Source organism: Acipenser ruthenus, chromosome 17, assembly GCF_902713425.1.
Source record: "Acipenser ruthenus chromosome 17, fAciRut3.2 maternal haplotype, whole genome shotgun sequence".
Classification (NCBI taxonomy): Eukaryota; Metazoa; Chordata; class Actinopteri; order Acipenseriformes; family Acipenseridae; genus Acipenser; species Acipenser ruthenus.
This window is the reverse complement of record NC_081205.1, coordinates 23,374,184-23,394,606: the sequence shown is the minus strand read 5'-3', so window position 1 is coordinate 23,394,606 and position 20,423 is coordinate 23,374,184. Positions and strand designations below refer to the sequence as shown.

The window sequence follows — 20,423 nt, the reverse complement described above, 5'->3', positions numbered from 1 at the left end:
CAGTCATTTTGCCATACTTTTCCTATGGTGTCTTTTGTACATTTGACTTGAGAAGAGGCAATTGTGGAGAAAGGGTGTCAGCACTGTCATTTCTAAAAGGTTTTTAATAATTAATCTAAAGGAATTTTTAATGCACCTTTAGAAGCTACCATAGTAAAAGCATAGCAAGTGTATTAAAGCACAGTGCAAATATGGTAAGCATTGTAAAGACCAGTGAGGTATGGTAAAGCATATTAAAAAAAAAAAAGGTAAAAGTAAGCCCATTTTTGTCCTGCCTCAGCACAGTAAGTACTGCATGTCCACTCAAACCTGACTGGATCATAGTACATAGAACATAGGAAACATAGGGTTAAAGTCATTTTAACATTTTAAAATTAGCAAGAAACTATTTAGAACACTGCTCTCTAACCGCTCCTTCCTGAAACTAAAACATTATACATGTTGCCTTTTGCACTTGCTTTAAAATGGGACCTGCGGAATAATAAGGTCTGGCAATAAAGCCAAAGTGAAAATAATGTTGTTATGCCAACGCAAGTTTATGGAGATGTTTTTTTAAAGCTTGATTATGATACCTGTATACCAAGGAATCATAAATCAATAAAGTCTGCTGCTGTTGTTGGTCATTTCACAACAATTTAGTAGCTGCATGTAATTGTTTGAAACTGCACAGTATAATGCACAGAGCTGTATTTAGAGGCTAAATCAGCTCTTATACTTTGCCTCGTCATGACACTGTAATACAGGGCACACTCAGGAGACAAATCCTTTAAAACAAAAAGATTAAACACGGAGGATGATTTAATTAAAGGTTTAGATGTCTTATTTCTTGTTAGGCCTACTTAACTGTTAAGTCCGATGCTGGGGCATCCACTCCACTGTTTTGTCATTTGGGTTTTAAAAACAAGCTTAAGTTCTTCTCTTGAAGCAGAAGCAGAAGGATGAATTCAATTTGGCCAACCACACAATTTCATGTGCAACAGGGGTTTCATGCCCAGTTTGGGCATTTATGTTGCCTGAGCTCATTTGCAAGTACCATACCCCTGGACTTAGCTGTACTGTTTTTATAGAGCTAATTCGACTTAATTAGAAGGAAAGCCAATCAAGCCAAGCCAATCTTGTCTGTTTTATTTGGGAATAGCATTAAAATGGAAGTAGCAGTATCTCAGAATATAATATTGAATGGAACTGGGATGAACTCAATGAATGTACAGCTTTGGCCAAAGGTTTTGCATCACCCTATAGAATTATCTAATTTTGCTACATAAAGTCGAATGAAACTGGCTGAATAATGTTACGTTAACATACTGAATTACATACCGCTTTGTAGTTTTCCATATACTTAACAAAAAACTGATACAAATTGAAAAATGTTACATTTTGAAATCTAACATGAAATACTGTACAACTATTATGGCTTCCGGTAGACTTTTGCTATATCATGTTGTAGTTTCTTTGATTACATGATGTTAAATAAAATATCTAAATTATGTTCATATAGTTTTTTTTTAATGATGTCTCAATCCTAAAATTCTAGGTGATGCAATACTTTTGGCCACAGCTGTACAACAGGGTGTTTGAACAGACTGCATCTGCTGGGATGTCCATATACTACATTTTTACATGGTTAGCTTTCTGTGCACTAATTTGACAGCCCAGTTAGTTTACATTCTCCAGTAGTCGTTTTAGCTCCGTGCACCTTCACCTATTCCACTCTTAAAAACTACTGGTCACCATGGAACTCTGAGCAAAATGGGCATTCTCCTACTAGCATGTGTAGCTTATAAGCAACAGCTCTAAGCTATTTTGAAAAACATTTTAAAAACAATGCAATATTACATCATTAATGTGAAAGGAGTGCTAACCAAAGTTTTAAAATTATTTTTCATAACAGCAATTCTCTATGAAGTTACTGACACTTTCTGGTAGGAAATAACTTCCTGGGCTTCGTTCAATTTCACTTCATTTGACCAAAAATGTGCATATCCCAATGTAATATTAAAATAAAAAGAGAGCTTGTGATAATCCTGGAAATACTTAAAACATGGTTCTTATTATCCTCATTTTTCCATAATCTGTGTTTCTGTGTTGTTCCCATTCAAACACCACACGTGTTTTTTTTTTTTTTATAAAAACAAATATGTATTTTTAAAATGAAACCACAGCTGAGTATAGTTCATATGGGGCGTGTCCAATGGTTTGAGCAATAGGGCCCTGGGCTGTTAAAGATTTCTTACCGCTGGTAATCAGATCAGTCCCATGTGAGTTCATGTGAGTTTGCTGAAAAGGTATTAACGGCTGAAAAAAGAACAGGACAGAACACAACAAAAAGGAACTTTTCCACTACTGCTTTAAAGATTAACATGAAGGCGGAGTTCAGTATTGCTGTAATTTAGTAACATTTGATTTTATTCTCTCCAAAATGAATAAATAATCTTTTAAAGGTGTTCAACTTACATTTATGGCAAATTATATTTCAAATTGCCCTTAAAATATAATATTTTTTGTATGTACATTCAAGAAAGTGTAGTAAAAAATAATAAATGCATAGTGCAAATGCCATCATCCCAGTTGTGCAAATATCCCTTTCTTCAAGCATTAGTAGATCTTGCAATGTGGCACAGATGATGCACCCACAATACATTCAACACTAATGGTGGAATTAACCAAGACATTGTTATAACCTTCAACTTGTATAAGGTTGGTAGCGTTAAGATTCATACAGCCATTCAGTTACCTTTAAGCACATTGGTGCAGTTAAAATAGTTTGTTACAATAGTTGACAACATGGTGGCACTATGTGCCCAGTTTAATTTCAGTTCCCCTAACATCTGAATATAATACAGGCACCCTATTCTTTTTTGTGATGTATTACTAATCACATTAGCAGATGTGTATACAACAAAACTAAACACAACTGTAATTATTTTATTTGCAAACTTAACTGTACAAAATAGAAAAATCTTATTCATGGTTATGATATACCAGATATTTTTTTAACTAAAAATGCAGGACAAACTGAACACTGTTGGCAATTTTCTATCATAGGTATTGATGTATATATGCTTGTGTGAGGGGTTAACAGACAGACAGAACAGGGAGCAGTTTTACTGTGAGAGCTGGAGCAACAACACTGCTCAGCACTGCATCCAACCTGTGGCCACATGTAGCCCCTAGTGGTAATAAACATTTGCACCTTATTGCCTTCTCTATTTACATCATGTTTATTTATGGGATGTTCTGAGTAATCTTGCAGTATGTATAGAATGTATAGCATAGAACATGCAAGCTTGCTTCAAATTTTGCAGTTGGGATGGACTAATATTTTAGAGAAAACTTTTTTTTAAGAAGCACAACGTCTTTTCACTTGCCTTTGTACACCATACCAAATGCAGAACACTATCATGCAAATTCAAGTGCAAATTCTGCGATTCGTTTTATGTTTACTATTTTATTATAACAACATTTGGTAATCCCACATAGCACGTTATATTAATTTATTTACACAGTTGCCATTAAGCTAATAATCAAAATCATTGTTTTACTAAGAATGTAGGGCACTTACTTAACAGTTCCCCACAGTAAAAGTATAGCAAAGTATAGTAAAGCATATTGAAAGCATAGTAAATTATAAGCATTGTAAAGTGCAGAGGTGAAGCAAAATATAATTATAAAATTATAGTAAAGCAAAATATAACCATGGTAAAACTTCAAATGTACCAGGGTAAACTTTACTAATACAAAATACAAGACGACAAATGTAACAACAAAAAATAATTAAGAAAAGGTGTAACAATGAAACGATACATGTTTGCAGGTTCCAAAACAGGTCGTATGTTTGTTCTTTGTTACATAAAGTTTGATTTGCATGGAACTGTGTTTAAATAAAACAGTTTAATGAAATATCAAACTGTATTTAAATTATCCAACTTGATAATAAAATAAAACTTGAAAACATTTACAAAATATGTTAAATTGTAAATAATTATGCTCTGCAGTGCACAGTAAAAGATAAGACACAAACTAAACAGTGCAACACACAGTATAAAAAAAGATTAAGAGGTAGTGGTAAAAATCTAAATAAAAGGGGCGCATTTAATGAAGTACGGTCACACCTAATTTCGGTACACCTGTGTGCATGTGAGCCGGAGCACCACAAGCGGCCGCTAGAGATTAGTGTTTGTGGTAACGAGAGGAAGCAATTACAGAGGGAAAAGAAAGAAGCATTTTTACATTAAATTCACGATTTAAGTAACATTCGTTTTTTTTCCCCTAGGCTGACATAAGAACGTGTATTACGTTTATTAGAACGTTTGCAGCTGAGGAGCCAAATGCCGGAAGTTAAACAGGAAACCCAACCTAAACATGAAGCCTTTCACCCACGAGACGAGGATTCCCACAGCGAGGTGACCCGACAGTTTCTGCGGCAAGGGACGCATCGATTCCCGGCTACGGCAGTGATCTCTCCCCACCTGGGGACGACCTTTTTGGGAATGCCACCTCCACCGACTTCAGCATGCCATCCCATTAGACCCATATTACTAGGAAGTAAGCAGCAGCAACAAGAAGACCGCTCTTTTGGGATTCGGGGGTCTCGTTTTCATGAAAACCAGGTAGCATGTACAGGCCCGACCACAGTTCATAACATCGGATTCCCGTTATTGCAAGGTGGAAATGGAACTGAAAAAACCATCGACAACCCTGAGAATTGTTACGCGGACAAGAAGAACGCTCCCATACTCCCCAAAAAGCCAATATCACCATGTGATATATTGGACCCAGGGTCCTACCCTGGCATTTACTGCACTATTCCAGGGTATTCGGTACCAGACAAACTAGGCTGTTGGCCAGGTACTTATTACCCCGAACTGAAGAGCCCTTTTCCTGTGTGTGGCTCATCTACAAATAAACCCAACTCTAATACTGATTTGCCCAAGACCCAGTCCGCTGAGAAGCAAAAAACCCACTCAGAAAAACCCAGCCCACCTCTTACGCCTTCACATGAAAAGCACACACCGTCATACCCTGGTACTGGGTTCCAAACGCAAACTTCATGCACGGGCTACCTGGAGAAACAATGCCCCTACCCCGGTATGCTTTGCATCACGCCGCCAGTGGGTTACTGTGACAAACAGGAAGGGTACCCCTTGCATGCGGAAACGTTTCCCCCTTACCCAGTTTTACATGGGTTTCCATACCCCTGGCTGCCTTACCCTCACTTCCCCGACAAAATAACGGGCTTCCGGACCCTTGAGGTACCAGGGTGCGAGAGTCTGGCGTTGGACTATGGCGTGGAGGGTTATGCTTTTTCGCTAGATGTTCTGTATGACTCCGGGGAGCCGTGCGTTCGGGTGGAGTGCGGAGAGAACCATGCATTCCTTTACCTCACTCGCCTCTGCCAAGGGAGTAGAGGTCTCTCCATACAGTACAAAGGCATGTGGCTGACCCCCAATGAATTCCAGAGCACGTGTGGGAGAGAGAATGCCAAGGACTGGAAGCGAAGTATAAAGCACAAAGGTGAGATTAAACGCTAGAATCCTACCGAACCCTGTATGTACAGCAAAAATGGGATTCAATCGGGACCAACAGTTCTGGCTGCTCATTAACTCTGTAATTAACGCTCTGATTGGAGCAGGTGACTTTGTTCAGATTGCTGTAAATACATATAGAAGTATGCATTTCAGAATACATTTTGGGTGTTATGTTTTGTCCCTCTGTCCCACAGGGAAGAATCTGAAGTGGCTGATGTCAAGAGGACTGATCAGTACACATCCTCCAGTATGTGACCACATTGGTTGTGATGTCTACCAGTCAGGGGTAAGTAATTATGTCTATGAGCACTGAAGAGATATACAGAGGCTCCTGTCTTGGTGATGATGATGATGATATAGAGGTTCTCTTCAGGGGGAGGGATTACTGTATTTTTCAGACCCAACAAAAACAGCAACCATGGCAGTAGAATGTCTTCTAAAAGTTAAATGTGGTAGAGCAATTCTATTATAAAGTAAGTTATTTATTTATGTACACTTGTACTCTGAAGCGGTTTATTTTTTGGGAGCAGGACTTTGAAGCATTTCATCAGTAAGCAGTGGTTTTAGAACAGGTGTCATTAATTAGTCCTCTTCCCAGCCATGCTTTAGTTGCAGTTCAGTTATTGAGTAATAACATCATGGTAGGCCTGCATAGGAAACAATGTTAGAGCAGTGTCTGATTGATGCACAGTTGGATATAATCTACTTTGAAAATATGCCCTAACATTCTTAAATTCCAGTTACCTTCCTGTGAACAATTCTTTTCAGGAGAGAGACCCTGCCATTGAGCAGACTGCAGGTTTCAGTGGCCTGCCAGGAAGAGAAGGGACCCCCAATACTGAGGGAGTGGACAAAAAGCAGGAGGACAAACCGTGTCTCGGTGGAAATCATGCAAGGTGAGTTCCCACACGCGTGGTCTATTTTCGAATTAGTGTTCCACAATGTTAAATAGGAGTTCAAATTCCCATGCATACCGAATGTGTAGTGGACATTTTTAGAAGTTAGTCGTTTTCTTACCTACCATACAGTTTGTACTGAGTACATTTTATAAGCTGTTTCTTGTGCGTTCTTGCTGCAGTATAGTACTATTTCATGGCCATTGCTAATACTGATAAACCTGAAACGTGTCTTAATTACAACTAGACATAACAGTATTACTATGTTAGAATTATTGACCTGTCCAACAAATAAATCAGTATTCAGGTGCGACCTATGTGACATTAAAAAGTGAAGAAAGTGTATTAAAATAAGAGTCTGCACAAGGCAGTGAAGCCAGGGTTATATGCCTCCTGAATTTTAAAACTTTGGTTACATCTTTGCCAAGTCCTTGCTTCTCCAAAAGGACAATATTAGGGCTGCTGAAAAATGACATTTTCCTGACATAGCAACAGCAATAAATAGCCAGGTAACAGCATAACTAATAGAGGCATTTCTATGCCAAGCCTTGAAGCGCTGACTACCATGAACAGCAGCAGCCAACCCGACCCTTATACACCTAGGCTAACTATAGAATAATGCCCTTTTATCCTACAGTATTTTAAAGAGTAATTCAAGGAACTGCTGGGCAGGCTGTAAGCGGTTAAGCACAAACTGAGAAGATGATCCCTGCAACACATTTAGTAGGATTGCTGTAAACTAGCAGCGGACAGTCTTATAGGCCTGGGCCCTAAACCAGAACACCAGGACACATTAAATAAAACAAAGTTGCTGGGGGCTTAAATGGAGTAAAAAAATACATATTGGATGGGGAAAGACTTTATGGATAGATATTTTTTTTTGGTTTGTTTTATTTTCCAGATAATGGAAGCAGTCTCTCTAGGTTTATTAGCAACTGTGTTAAGCGCTAACAAGAGATTAACGGTAAAAGTTGGAAGAGGTTTAATTTACCGGCTTAGGCACTACTCATGTAATTACATTTTCACCGCTGTATTTAGCCTGCCTTCATATTGGAGGGGTTGATCACAGTGATGTCAGTAAAGGGTGGGCTTAGCCAAGGGGATGAAGAGGGCTAATGAAGATAAAATGAATCTGTATTTAAAGCAAAGTCTGTTTTAGTTAAGGCAGGTTCTGGCACCAAGAGAAGAGGCGTGTATCCTAAGCTGCCTTGTAGTGCTTTGTTGGTTATAAAGCGAAAGTGTTTCTGCTTAAAAAGCAGCACTGTTTGTTTTTTAGCAGGGGGCTGGGGGGGGGGGGATACACATACTGGATTTCATTATTACTTTTCTGCAGACAGTTTGGGTAAGTGTTAACTGTGAATTCAGCCTTTTATTTGTTTTTTTTTATCTTCATTTGTTGTGGTCTAACACTCTCTTCTCGCTTACAAGAGATGTTATCTGTTATCTCTTTAGCTCTTGGCAGCTGCCTTCTCGACACCTTAACGAGAATGCAATGTGCTGTCTCAAAAGGGTTAGACCTGTCTTGTATTTTTAGTTTGTTTTTTGAAAACCCCAAGTTAGTCTTTTTGTTTGGTTTTATTGTCTCTCTCCTTTCAGAAGTTTTATTAACAGCAAATATGAACTATATAGGAATCCAGTAGTGTGTGGTGAGGAAAAAGAAAGAGCTGCTAGTTTTGTTAACAAGGCTTGAAGTAAAGTTTGTGAAAAAAAAAAAAAAAAAGACTGTGTTCATATATACTGTACATGACTTTGTGTAGATGTGTTGTGTACAATATGCATACTGTTTATTTTATAACTACACAAACATTTGCATACGGTCTGTATAAGCAAACGAAAGAATGTTGACAAGAGCTAGACAATGTCACTTCTGGTTATACAGGCCTGGTTTATAAAAATGATTCTGAACAAAAGTGATTTGCTGGTGATGGTGTTCTCTTGTCCAGACCGGTGCTGCTCTTAATACATCATTATAATTAAGTCTTTGCAAAGGCATGCAGAACCTATTTTGCGTACATTATGTATCTGTAGATCGTGTTTTGTAGCATACGCTGCACAATTCACAGATTGTTAGAGGGAAAGGTTGGCAGCGGGCTTATGGCATGCATGCAAATGTATAAACCGGAATGGAAACAGACAGCCTTCTACACCCCAAAGAAAAATAAACTGTTCAAGTATTTAATACTCTGCTCATAAAAACAAGTGTGCACACCAGAATTTACATTTACATGTTAAAGCATATATATATATATATATATATATATATATATATATATATATATATATATATATATATATATATATATATATATTAATATAATATAAATTGTTTCGCTGTCACAATCAAATCTGCCTTCTGAGTCATTCCTTTTTTCTTCAAGTCAGAATGGTTGAAAAACACTTTATTTTATGTACTATGGGCCATATTTTCAAATAGTTTCCTCTGTTCTTTAATTTTTTAAAAGAAAAAAAAAACATTGCAAAACAATAACCAAAACACCCTGAGAGTGCTGAAGAGAACTTCAAATATAATCTTGTCTTGTAGGATTACAATTAATCATTTAAAATGCTAAGACACTTGTTACATTTTGCATATTTGTACCCAGAATATCTGAGCATTTCCAATACTATAAACTGACTCCTGTGTAATCGTCAGTCCTTCTACTCTATCTATCTATCTATCTATCTATCTATCTATCTATCTATCTCTATCTATCTATCTCTATCTATATCTGTCTCTATCCAGTAGAAGGACTAGATAGATGTGTTTTCAGGGATGCAGGGTCAGCATATATATAATCATAACTGCCTTTGCTGCTGCTAAGTTCTTTTAAGATGCCTTTCAGGAACGGCATTTGTTTTCTTAAGCAGCTCCTCCACTTCCTGAATTGATTTTGACAAATTCAAGGTTCCGGTTGAGTGACAGGAGAATTTGCTTGCATTTCCAATTGTTCTCCTCACTAGAGCTTCTTATGGTGTCCCGTATTTTATTGCTTATACCACCCTGTGTTTTCTAAATACTGCTTTCCAGGAAACTGAAAGCATCAGACAGTATCAAGAATAGCTAATAATCAGAAATTCATGTGACAGAGATTGATTAAGTACAGCATTCTGAATCCTAGTCTGCTTTTTTTTTATTTTTATTTTTTACAGGTGTTGGTTTATGGTGGTGTTGGGTTTGGTGATATATAAATTCAGTGTGGATATTGATTTAATTTAATGCAATGTGCACAGACACTTATTAAAGTGTTATAGAACAGACATTGCTGGTCTGCCTTTGCTTTGTAACCCCAGTGATCTAGTTAGTAAGTATTGCTTCTACTGTATTTACTTTTCACTTGCACCATTGCATGGAAATGCGTTGCACTGTATGGTACCATAAATGTCTAAGCAATAAAACCCTAAGAAAAAGGGAAGTACCACAGATTACGGAACAGTTATGATCAAAACATTTCTAATTGCGGTAATTCTCTGTGTGAGGAGTAGGGTTACAGCTGCTGTATGTGTCACTGAACATATGCAAAAAAATTAAAAAACATCATAACATTATTATGAGTGTCACTGCTGTTTGTAACTTCATAATTACAAAAAAATTAATAAACTAAAGGTCACCATATAGTTGAACTAAATAATCATGTAGTTGTAGTACCTGTGGCAGTGTAGTGTCACTGCAGTATAGTGCTTAAAGAATACTAAACAGAATGGAATATGTTCACATTTGTTTCAGGCTTCATGATGGAGGTGTTCAGAGGGTAAAGAGGCAGCAAGATGATGCAGGTCTAAAAAAGAATCCAACAGACAGCCTACCTGAGACAACTGGTGAGTTGAGGGAACCTCAGAATACACAAACACAAACCTGCTGCTAGGGAGTTTTTGGAAGATAACTGTACCAGCATACAGGCTTTCGGTTGTTCTTACCTGCTCGTGGAGTTCGTGCCATTCTACAGCTGCCTTTTCAAATTGAAAGACTTTACGGTACTGTTTTCAGTTGCGTGTTACCAGTTATCATTGTTGGAAAAAGTGAGATCTTGAAATGTGTCTTCTCTGTGGGAGTGATTTGTGGTTTCCATCCAGGATCTCGGTATGACTGGTTGGAATATAGATCGATAGAAAATTATTATTATTTTTTTTTTTACAGAACTGAATTTACTGTATAAAAGTATGGCTATTAATTTGGTAAAAGGTAGAAGTCTGGGCTGCTTTCTGAAACTCTTAAGTAATCCGACTGCAGTGGAGATTTCTGCAGAGGTGTTTTCAGGACGCCCTATCCGCTAATGGAGACAAGATTAGCACTTGGTGTATGGTTCAGGATACTTACGAGCAGGGTTTGCTGAGGGTAACCCTCTAAAGGCTGAGATTAACTTGAACACATCTCTTTAAAGAGGTGCAGAGCCAGGGTTTTGGTAATAGGATCAGAGAAGGGGGCTGTGGGAGTGGAGGCTAACAAATATGAATTTAGAGGTCGACAGATGTTACTGGCAGACTTTGGAATAACGGAGGATTAGAGCTGAGTGTTTTGTTTTGTTTTTTCCACTAGGAATTGTGGGCCAGTTATTAGTGTACAGGCAAGACAAATCAGATAATTGCCCTTCAGGGTGGATCTGAGCTTCAGTAAATCCATGGCAGCCCTAATTCAGGAAAATGATTGTGATCCAATCACAGTTCTAAGCTCTTCCATGGTAGCCTCCTTCTCCTCTCTCCTTAGCCCATCATGCACTGCTGCTCTGAGCTGTCTGCTGTTAAAGCCACGGTAGTTTAAACCAGCCCCCACTTCATTTAATTCATTATGATCCAGGTTAAATAACTGCCAATATACCAGAATTATATATTTAATACCGGTAACACTTGTTTTGTTCAATACCAAGACTGTTTGTTTAAATGCTGACTAATTTTCTAAATATATGTTTTTAAAGTTATAATATAGATTTTCGATTACAATTTACTCAAAACTAAAGGATGCTACGAGCCACATTTCCTCCTGATAATCATTGAAACTATTTATATGACAAAAAAGCTAGTAACGAACAACAGGACTGATTTCTTTTTTTTTTCTTCTTTCACAAAAGACCTTTATGGATCTGGTATGGTTGTACTTGTCTATAATGTGTGTGTGTGTGTGTGTGTGTGTGTGTGTGTGTACCGGGACGGTTGTTATGAGAAATACCAAGTCATTTTATGAGGAACAGTTGAGCTGTTCATCCTCTTTTCCGTGACATCCTGACTGGGGTTTGGATTGAATTCAAATTCTAGTATCCATTATAAATTATAGCTATGGTAACACCAGTAACATTGATTTTATTGAGGCCTGTGTGTCTGGTGGAGCTACTGAGTCGATTAAACTGATCTGCTGGAAATCTAAACATTTGCTGCCATCTCCAGCAATAGCCAGTGACTCTTAATGCAGGTGTTTGTATATTTTCTGTCTAAGAGCATGAGGGAGGAGCCAGTTTTAGAATGTTTCAAAAGACTGTGGTTTGTAGGTCCTCTGCTGTTTTTGACCAATTCAAATGACTGCCCTATAACAGTTTTGTTTTAGCACTTTGTTTTTTTTTTTTTAATACTCTGCGGCAGCATTATAACACTATCGTTGAAACCTGAATTGATGAAACTGTGGGAGGCACAGGTGTTCTTTTTAAGAACTTGATATCACAAAATCGATTCTAAAGTTAAAGGTGGAAGGGGGAACTAAAAGCATGAAGTTTTATAATTTTTCATATTCTTATTTCCTGGATCAGCCATACGTAACCACGAATTGCAACAGAGTTTATCTAAAGGTATGCTCATATACACATATAGAAAACACATCCTGCTCTAGGTGTGAGGTTGTTAAGTGTTTGAACAGGATGTGTGCAGAACATGCTGCTGAATCCCAGATGCAATCAGCTTTATACAGTGAAGCAACTTATATTTCTTTGCAAGAAGACTCCATGTTGCCCTTTTGAAAATGCCACATGGTAGAGATTTTAATTTTTAGATTAGCCAACATTGGCTATTAACCGAGTTAGTTCTCATTTTGGGTTTTTATTCGCTGATAAACTAGACTGAACTTTCCTCTCATGTTTGACATTGCTGTGTATAAATAAATGGTGGTGGTGGGGGGTTCCCTCGTGGGCTGGACAGATACAGTATCAGAGAGTGAGCCTTTCAAAAGCTCTGTTAATGCTGTTGTGTAAAGGGATCTTTTTAGAGTTGTTTTTGATTGTTTGGAAACAGGAAAGAAACGCAGATCGCCTGAGAGTGAAAACTCAGACCAAGGAAGATCAGAACCAAACGAATCTCCGGCAGGTAGGCTCGGCACTACAGTACATGGCATTCGGTAGCGTGATGCAGTCCTAAAGCTATTCACAAAAACAGAATGATAGATTGTTTTGTAGCAGAGAGGTTAGCAGAAAACGAACGAAAGAAAGAAGCAAAATCTTGCCATCATGGCTAATTTTAGAAGCCGTCATTTTGTCACGCAGTATGAAGTTGTCTGTATAAGTAGTATATGTTTAAAGATGCTACACAGCAGTGTTAGCTAGTTCAATCCTTGTTTAAACTGTCATGCTGTGTTTTTTTTTGTCATTTTCTTGCTTTTATCTTAGAGGACCAATCTGTGTAAAGTTTTTAATAAAAACATGAATTGATTAATACCAGACATGCTTACTGTAACTTGAGCTTGTACCAGCAGACAAGAAGCGGTTTGTTTTTTCTTATTTTCTAACTGTTTAACAGCCAATTGTGCCTTTTTAATTTTGTTTCCAACTTTCTGATTTAAGATTAGTTTCTCATAGTTTCCAACACTAAAGTGGCCGAGTTTAACAAAAAAAACTATTATAAACAATAAACTTCCAAATCACTGTTACTTTTAAAAGCACATTTTCTAGTTGTGTATGTTCTAATATCTAGATAGAGGAGATGCTAGTTCTGTTTGTTAAATAGGTAGGTACAGGATAGCTTTTCAGATGCCTAGTTTAAGAGGATCCTAAATTACTGCAGATATATGATATACCCTTCAGAACAAGGTTTATACTATCAAGTAGGTTTGCATAAAACAGCAACAAACGCTTGCAAACTATTTCATAGTCTTATTAATTTCCCATGTGTAGGTGTATTGGGGGAACTTTGTTATAACAATCGGCAGTTGTGTATGTTGTTCTCGTATCATTGTGAAGGCGTACGCAAGTTTTTTAAATCGATCCAACAAGCCGTTTGCAAGTTGAGTCACAAGCTTCCATAGAAACAAACCATCCGTTGGTGAAAATCCGCCGCTGTTTCTTTATAATGCATAGTTAAATAAGGATAATTAAACAGTAGCTGAATTTAATAATGATTCTATATATGTGGCGATTTACAGAAAAGCATCGTCGGACAGGAGAGGTACCATATGACATGACCCCGCGGGAACATCTCAGGAAGATGTCTGCACTGGGAGAGCAGGGAAGCCTGGAGGAGAAACACTGGTACCGGCTTGTCAACGGCATGGTCGCAGGAGGTGAGCAAGACCAAGTAGCTTTAGGGCAGTGGCAACCGACCTGGCACGTGTTTTCTTAAGTGTGAGGGCATAATGGCTACTAGCTCCTAAATGTAAAATAGTTACATTTAAAATGCAGATTTATCTCTACATCAGTATTGCAGAATTCTAGATGAAGTCAATTGGTGCTACAGGACCACCCCTTGATAGTAAAGCTCCTGTTTATGTGTGATTGTGAAGCTGTTGTGGTGTTTTGTTGCAAACCCTTTCTAAATTGAATGTGGAATTGGCCCCCTGCTGCACGCAGTAATGGTGTTCTGACTCTTGATTTTTTTGTGTTGCTTGGCAGAGCTACGGCAGAGACAGGAGCTGCTGATGAGGAACCAGATGACCATGAACCCCCAGATGCTGGGCCCCGGGCAGCAGAGGATCCAGGGGATGCCTCCTCAGTTTGAGCCACACTTCATGGACAGGTAATTGAAAAGATATGTGCCATATCTTAAGTCGAGGCACTATAAAGCCAGATCGAACTACCTCCATGAAATGAATCAATTCAATATGATTTATGTAGGATATTGAGTAAATCATTATGTAACGTTTATACAAATCTGATGGAAATCAGTTTGAATTGATCATTTTGTAGAGTTTCAAAACCCATTCTGTTTTCTTCATTTCCGTGATTTGTTCCACTACAGGGATCTAGTTTCTTCCTCTGAAATGGTTCCCTCTGAAGCGAGACAGATGCACATGGGTTCTCACCTGGGAGCTCCCCTCCCTCCACACTCCAACATGGTGCAGAGCCGAGGCTTCCCTGGGGCAGGTAACCTCACACTCGCACTCATACTCTCTAACATTCAAAAAACTGAAAACCATTATTTGCGTTAACTGCAGCCACAAAAGTAGGTTCATGTGCAAATTACAATATAGTGGGAGACTGGGTCACAGACACAGTATAATAAAAGGAAGTACCATCCATCCTTTACGCTGTGTATCACAGAGGTTAACTAGGTTTTATGACACAGGTCAACAAGGTTACAGTATATAAAAGTAATGTGGGAAACCTTTAGCCTCCGTGAGAGAATCCTCTGTTGATCAGTAACTATTAAACACTCAATAATGCTGAATTTTGAAACACTAAAAGAAACGTTATCAATTCAGACTGATGTTTAAAGACATTGAACAAGACCTCCTAGTCAATGTTTGCCATTTAATTGATTGAGTTTATTTTAGTATTTCTAAAGTGCTTAATTGACCCATGTGACGTTTTCATTGTTTACATGATGGGAGTAAAATTGATAATCCAGATTTTTTTTAAATATTTTACCTGCAGGTTATGGTTTCGTGCCTTCAGAGTCGATGGATTCTGTAGCCCGTCGACAGGAGTTGATTCACAAACAAAACCTGGCCAGGTATGACAGCGAATTTACAATCGGATCTAAATTTGGATTTTGTACCTAAAAGGGAGCTGAAGGAATAGGCAATACAGTTATGGGGCTTTTTTATTTTTTATAAACCGGTTGTGATGTAATGAAAATATATCAGAAGTGAAGAGAACTTTTTTTTTTTTATCTGCCCATTTATTAAATAAAGGCCAAACTATTTTGAGAGGGTTAATCAAGCAGTGCTTAGATTTAACCACATGCTGCAATTTAGTTTCAGATTATTACTGTGTGCCAATATTCAAAGTACTGGTTTAGTTTGTAGTATAAATGTGTATTTTATTCCCAACCTTGTGGAATGTGGGGAAAATCTTGAAAAAAGATTGGGAATCTCTGATCTCTATAGCAGCAAGTAGCCCAGTTTGTGAATTGCCTTGGACATGGAGAAGTTTACTTTTTACAAATATGAATCAAAACATTTCCCTTTGTTTCCCAGGATGGAGATGAATGCCATTCTTCATCAGAAGGAACTGGAGAACGCCCACCAGAAGAGTTTGATGGGAATGGAAGCTCCGTTGCTGTATCCTGGGATTCCGGCCAATGCCATGACATTCCGAGGCAGGCAGAAGCTTCCTGAAGGCCACCTGCCCAACGACATGTTAGTCCATCGTACCACTTTGGATGAGCTCCAAGGCAATGCCTTGCTCATGTCTGCCAACCCCTACCCACCAATCGGCACCCTGCACAGGGAAAGAGGACGTAGAGCTGGGAGGAGGGCATCCAATCAGAAGAGCATGGACTGCAATACTGTCGGCCCCAAGAACCAATCAGAAGACAAGAACCCGGATCAAACCACAGGGACTTTGGGGGAAGAGAAGGAAGCGGAGGTTAAAGGAGAGTCTGAGAACGAGACCACAAACAAACCAGACCAGGCTAAAATGGGGGTTGATTTGTCATCTAGTGGTGGGAAAGGTTACAAAGACTGTGATCAGGGGCAGCGAAAGAACAGCAATGACACTTGTCCAGAGTCTACCAACTGTAACACTGTATGCAGCGGAAGTGATAAAGACCTGCCCAATCCTTGTTCAGCTTTCCATGAGAAATACATGTACCCCACAGCCAACCCTCTTTCCAGCTTATCATATGGGTTCCCACTGCCTGGAAATGGACTTCTACCTCCCGGTAGGTGCAGAGTTCATGTTGACCCCTAGTCCATGGTCAGCAGTTCATCGCTTTGAATGGTCATTACATTTTCTGCTAAAAATGATCATTACATTATCAGATTCTCTCTTTTTTCAGTCTGATTTTAGAGCACCCCACTATAATCTCTAGATTGTATTCAAGAAGAGAGAATAAACATCTTGATAGCAGTGGTGTTCTCTCTCTCTCTCTCTCTCTCTCTCTCTCTCTCTCTCTCTCTGTCTAGCTTAATATCTGGGTTACCACTGCACTAAGGAGACGGATTGCTCATTAAAGTCCGAAGCTTGTTCTGCATTTGAAGATGAGATGACAGTGTTTTTTAAGATTTTATTATTTTGATTTGAATAATTCATTGCTGAAAAGACTATTTCTTTTAAAAGTATGTAGAAACATTTAACCTTAAGCAGGCTGTTATTAAAGACTGTGAAAACAACAGGTAACAAACTTACTTGACTTGGGGGCCAGATGCTGAAACACACTCTGGCAAACTCACCTTTTTATGTGTCCACTAGAGGGGGCTATTGAGCAGGAACCAAGATACCACTATTGTACTGCAGTTTGCAGTTTGACATGGTAAATGTATAACTGTGTACAATAGACACTATAGGCTTGAAAAGAATGACAGTAAGATGAAGAAACAATAGATTCATTATTAGGATTAATAATTGGCATTTTTTAATGCTTTTGTTTCTTTTAGGCGCTCACAGTGTTTTTCATAATGGGGATGAAATGTCTTCTGTTGAAGACATCCGCAAGTGGACAGTGGAAGACGTGTATAGCTTCATTAACAGCATCCCAGGCTGTTCAGAATACGCACAGGTACATTGGTTTTCTTCATTCTCGTAGTCACTTGTGGAATCTCTAGGGTGTTTTATGTGAGTTGTTTTAAAGGTTTTCAAATCCATTTCCCTATTATGTATTTGCTTCAATATACCACTTTTCATTTCACAACTATTAGTCGCTCTTGCTTTATGTTCTAGTCGTGTTCTAGTAAGAACCCCACGGACCACGTATTCTTTACAGGAACCGTGAGAACAGAATGCGTTCAACATTTCCTCTGTAGTTCAATAGTGTTGGAAGTTCTTTTTGTTAAAAAGGGTAGGAAAATGTATTTAAAAGAAATAGTGACTGCTTTTTTAATCAAGGCTTGTTTGTAAATGTAGACATTCAAGGACCACATAATCGATGGCGAGACCCTTCCACTGCTTACAGAAGAACATCTTCTAGACACTCTGGGTCTGAAACTGGGGCCAGCGCTGAAAATCCGATCACAGGTACAGAGCCCTCTGTTAGTGGTTCATGCATTATTCGCTTTCAGATTAGGTTACTACTACAGTGCACTGTCTAGCAACTCCTTGTGGCTGTGTGTCCTATGAAACTTCCGTTTTGTCAGTGACTTTATATATACAAAAAAAAAAAATTAAAAAAAACTTCACCAAAGATTTATAAATAACTGCAGTGTTTAAAAGACTGCTTTGATAAGTTACATGTTAGTATCATAGAAACCCTTTAGCAAAAGTGAAAGTTTTACATAAAAAACCAGCACGAGAGCTGATATTTTCAATGACTACTTACAGTTTTTTTGTCAACTGCACATTTAATATAACTGGTTGTCACTAAAAAAAATGCTGGAACGTTAATTATTTTGAACCCATTTCCAAAGTTCATGCCAATCTCCTGTCTGCTTGTGGTCCTTGCTGCAGGTATCTCAGAGATTGGGCAACATGTTTTACATGATGAACCTCCCCCTCTCAGCTCCCTTGCAGTCTACCCCGGAGAAGCCTGCCAACCAGTCCTCTGAGGTGAACTCCCCAGTCAACTGCAACAGCAGTGTGGAGCTCTTAGGAAGCCCCTGTTCACGGGAATCGGAGGGCATGAAACCCCCAGAGCAGCCTGCTGCACCAGAAAACAGTGGAACAGCAGCAGGACTCCAGAAGAACCAGAACTCAGGGGGGAGGGAGGCTGCATTAAATAAACCATGGGACTGTTGAGCTGGATTCAACACCTGTTAGTTTGCTATCAGTTTGTGTAAATATATATATTTGTTTTTTAAACATTTTAGACTAGCATGTGTGGCCTTGGTTTACTGAGTTTAAATTTTCTTTTCTTTACTGTACTGTTAGCAAATGGGGCATTTGCCAATGACTATTTTGAAAACATCATTTTTTGACTTTTTTGGATATTGCCTGAAGCACATCTCAAATCTTCCCATCTGCCTTTTGGAGATATTTTAGAGCCACAGTTCAACAATAACACAGTGGCTTTATACCCCCACATTCTGATAACAGGTTGTTGTATTTATGAAATATCCAAATAACCATATATCTTTATTGTCTTTTGCTATATTTTAATTGTTTGGTGTAATAAATTCAGTTTTATAGTTTGTGCAGCATGTCTTATTTTTTCCCTAAGAAGGTGACTTTCTGTTCATTTTGCATTATGGTAATATAATGTAGCACATTAATCATTTTAATAAAAATATATATTTTTAATAAGAAAATGTAATAACAAGAGGAGGTCATTGTGCCCATCTAAGCTCGTCCAGTTTGTAGTAGCTGATTAATCTCGGAACTTTGTAAAGTTGGGTCTTCAAGGATCCAAGTGTTTCTGCCTCAATAACAAGACTAGGTAGCTCACTGCATACACTCACCACTGTGTGAAGAAGTGCCTCATTCCCTCTGTACTAAGTATCAGTCTGAGAAAGGAAAAATATATATAACACGATAAATAATAAAGAAACTTAGCAATTCATATCTAGGAATGCATATAATACTAAATTGACATTGAAATGCAAGTACTTTGTTCTTGTAAGCCCTATTTTGCATGGCATAAGTAAGTATGCACACGTATTTATTGAAGTTCAATTACATGTTACTTATCAGCCAATGCAGTGTGCGCATCCACTAATAGACTGTCTTACAAGTTTGTACCTATTCCAAATGTTGTATTAATAAGACTTCTAGTGGTAGTTTTACTATTACAGCAAACATTTAAGGCATACAAGCATATGGCTATATATTTGGAATAAGACTGATGTCTTGTCGTTTTCTCATTGTTATATTTCCCTAGTATGTAATTATCAGACTGTTTATTAAATTGTGCTTTAATAAATGAGTAATTGCATATGAACTACTTATGCCATGTTTGTTTTTTGTGACTGCCATCTTATATACTGTAGTCCTTTTATTTTCAAGAGTACTATGTATCACTATGACTTACAACCACTGTATCTACATGATTTAAAAAAAAAAAAAATTAGAACATTTGAAAACAGTTTGTGTGAACTCTATGTAGTTTTCAAAGTTTTGCCCTACCAAAACTTTGAAGAAAAAAAAAACTATTATGCATTATAAAATGGATATAGATAGGAAACTTAACATGGTACAATTATACACGCAGTAACTGAAGGGGATATTAAAGTGGCATACAGACAGGTGCTTCCATATTTTTCAATAGCATATGCTGAAGAAATTCATAAGTTGCATCACAATAGGATATGCAAATGTAAGTGTGATAAATCAAACGGAGGGCGCCTATAGTAAAACTTTTAAAAGGCATTTCCTCATCTTACTAAGAACTAATCTGGATACAAAAAAAAAAATCAGTTTTCATTTGATACAATGGACTTTCAATACAAACTGAGGTTTGTACAAATACATTTTTTGTAGCACAGAAGAAACTGAGAAAGGTATGGCTCTTCACACCCGGTGTTTTTTTTAATGATTTTAAGATCGAAGGGTTTGGAGGAGAACCAAATGCAAAGCTGAGCTGACCCTTGAGATCTAAAAATATTTGACCAATAACCCTCAAAAATGCATTACATATATATATATATATATATATATATATAAAAAATTTGGGCCATTTGAAATAAAAAATAAGTGTTCTGCAGTTGCATTTATCTTGTTTTATCATAGCGGGGATCATATGTTTACTAAAAGACTCACGTCTGTTCATTAAACTGTCAGAA

At 37.9% G+C, this 20,423-nt stretch overlaps 1 protein-coding gene across 3 annotated transcripts; it reads left to right on the top strand.

Annotated features, from left to right (window-relative positions):
* Positions 1-4,126: 4,126 nt before the first annotated feature.
* On the top strand, positions 4,127-18,833 carry LOC117423110 (sterile alpha motif domain-containing protein 11-like). 3 transcript variants are annotated; one of them, XM_034038546.3, is made up of 13 exons: positions 4,127-5,514; positions 5,723-5,814; positions 6,297-6,424; positions 10,149-10,240; positions 12,635-12,706; positions 13,758-13,895; positions 14,224-14,347; positions 14,570-14,694; positions 15,205-15,283; positions 15,750-16,435; positions 17,151-17,272; positions 17,617-17,727; positions 18,157-18,833. In XM_034038546.3, the coding sequence occupies exons 1-13, from the start codon at positions 4,329-4,331 to the stop codon at positions 18,442-18,444; spliced, it is 3,243 nt and encodes a 1,080-aa protein (XP_033894437.3). In that variant the 5' UTR covers positions 4,127-4,328; the 3' UTR covers positions 18,445-18,833. The 3 variants fall into 3 exon arrangements, with proteins under 3 accessions (XP_033894437.3, XP_033894440.3, XP_033894439.3); XM_034038549.3 differs by having other exon boundaries at positions 18,209-18,337; XM_034038548.3 differs by lacking the exon at positions 12,635-12,706.
* Positions 18,834-20,423: the final 1,590 nt, after the last annotated feature.

What these genes read in the sequence shown, in the direction of transcription:
- LOC117423110 (XM_034038546.3), top strand. Translation starts at nt 4,329, where the DNA reads ATGCCGGAAGTTAAACAGGAAACCCAACCTAAACATGAAGCCTTTCAC. An exon ending in CTCGGTGGAAATCATGCAAG is followed by an intron (nt 6,425 to 10,148) that starts GTGAGTTCCCAC and finishes CATTTGTTTCAG; the next exon opens with GCTTCATGATGGAGGTGTTC. An exon ending in CAGCCTACCTGAGACAACTG is followed by an intron (nt 10,241 to 12,634) that starts GTGAGTTGAGGG and finishes GTTTGGAAACAG; the next exon opens with GAAAGAAACGCAGATCGCCT.